A 1396-nucleotide genomic window follows, 5' to 3' on the forward strand; every position below is an offset into this window, starting at 1 on the left:
CTTACTTGTGGGACATCCAGGTGGAGCACAAATCACTTCCTGCCTCTGGATCCCTCGCCGGCTCCGTTCCCCGGCGAGGGCGGCACCCGGCAGGCCGCTGGGCGTGGACGCAGTCCTGTGGCCGCGTCCGGCCGGCGGGTGGAGCGTCCCAGCGGGTTGGACGGCGGGGCCCTCCGGGGTGTGGCCGCCCCGCGCCCCGCCCCGCGTCCCTCCTCCGCCGGCGGCTCCCGGGGCTGGTGGTCTCTCCGGCGCTCGGCTTCCTTCCGCAGCTCAGCTCAGCGCAACCGCCGCCCGGCCCCGCCAGCCTCCGGGTAAGGCGGTGGGGTCCCCTCGCCCGCTTGCGCGGCGCCGGCTCTGCCCAGGCTCAGGCGCCCCCGGCCTCCCGCAGCCCCCTCCCCCATTCCGGCCTCACGCAGACGTCCCCGGCCCCTCCCCAGCCCCCGCGCCGGGTGGGAACGGGGCCCCTGCAGCGTCGGCTCCGCAGCTTCGGGGCGCTGCGGAGGGGCGCCGGCCCTGGGCGGGGCGGATTGTCCGGGAAGCCACGTGTCCCCACGGCCGCTCGTGGTGGGGGAGGCGGGCCGGGCGGGCGCCCACGTGGCCTCGCTGGCGCGGGATCCCGGCCCTGACCGCGCCTCTCACCCCGCAGGACCATGGCCAATCTCGAGCGCACCTTCATCGCCATCAAGCCGGACGGCGTGCAGCGCGGCCTGGTGGGCGAGATCATCAAGCGCTTCGAGCAGAAGGGATTCCGCCTCGTGGCCATGAAGTTCCTTCGGGTAACGCGCCCCCGTCTCCCCTCCGGGTCCCCAGCCGGGTCGTGGGGTTTCCCCCACCCGCAGAGCCTGGTCCGCGTCCCCTTCCCGAGCCGCGGTCCGCATTGGCCATTTCCACGCCCGCGGGAGCCCCTTCGCCCTCTGCCCCGCCCAGGGCTGCGCCGGCCCGCCGACCCCTGCCTGAGGCTTGGGAGGACTGACGACCTTGGGAAGGTTAAGCGGAGGTAACGTGGCTCCTCCCGAGCTGGCTTCCTTCCCGCGGGCGCGTGTTGTCGCCGCCGCAAGGCAGGAGACCCCCTTTCCCTACCCACCCGGGTCTACATTTGCACAGAATGGAGGCTTGGAATCTTTTGTGCTTTACCCTGAAACTTCGAATTGATTGAGGTTTTAGGTGACGTGTCCCTTCCTTTTGCATAGGTTAATAACTATATTTTCCACATTAAATTTGGGGCACAGATCTGACTCCCTACACTTAGGGATAAGTGTGTGAAATTCAACCCAGCTTATCAGTGAAGAGAATGTTCTCAGTTATCATCTGAAATATTTAAAAGGGCATTGTGAGTAGGCCAGAGGAGTTTAATATGACCTCTACCTGGCATATTACCTGGCATATTTATTATACT

General features: G+C 67.0%; 1 protein-coding gene across 1 annotated transcript; it reads left to right on the top strand.

Annotated features, from left to right (window-relative positions):
• Positions 1-78: 78 nt before the first annotated feature.
• On the top strand, positions 79-1023 carry LOC105809932 (nucleoside diphosphate kinase 4, chloroplastic-like; the record flags this gene model as incomplete). Its single annotated transcript, XM_012643842.1, has 2 exons — positions 79-311; positions 647-1023. Coding segments are annotated over 2 exons (588 nt in total), but the record flags the coding sequence as incomplete, so codon positions are not given.
• Positions 1024-1396: the final 373 nt, after the last annotated feature.

The sequence above is a fragment of the Propithecus coquereli genome, unplaced genomic scaffold (assembly GCF_000956105.1).
Source record: "Propithecus coquereli isolate 6110/MARCELLA unplaced genomic scaffold, Pcoq_1.0 Scaffold20103, whole genome shotgun sequence".
Taxonomy (NCBI): Eukaryota; Metazoa; Chordata; class Mammalia; order Primates; family Indriidae; genus Propithecus; species Propithecus coquereli.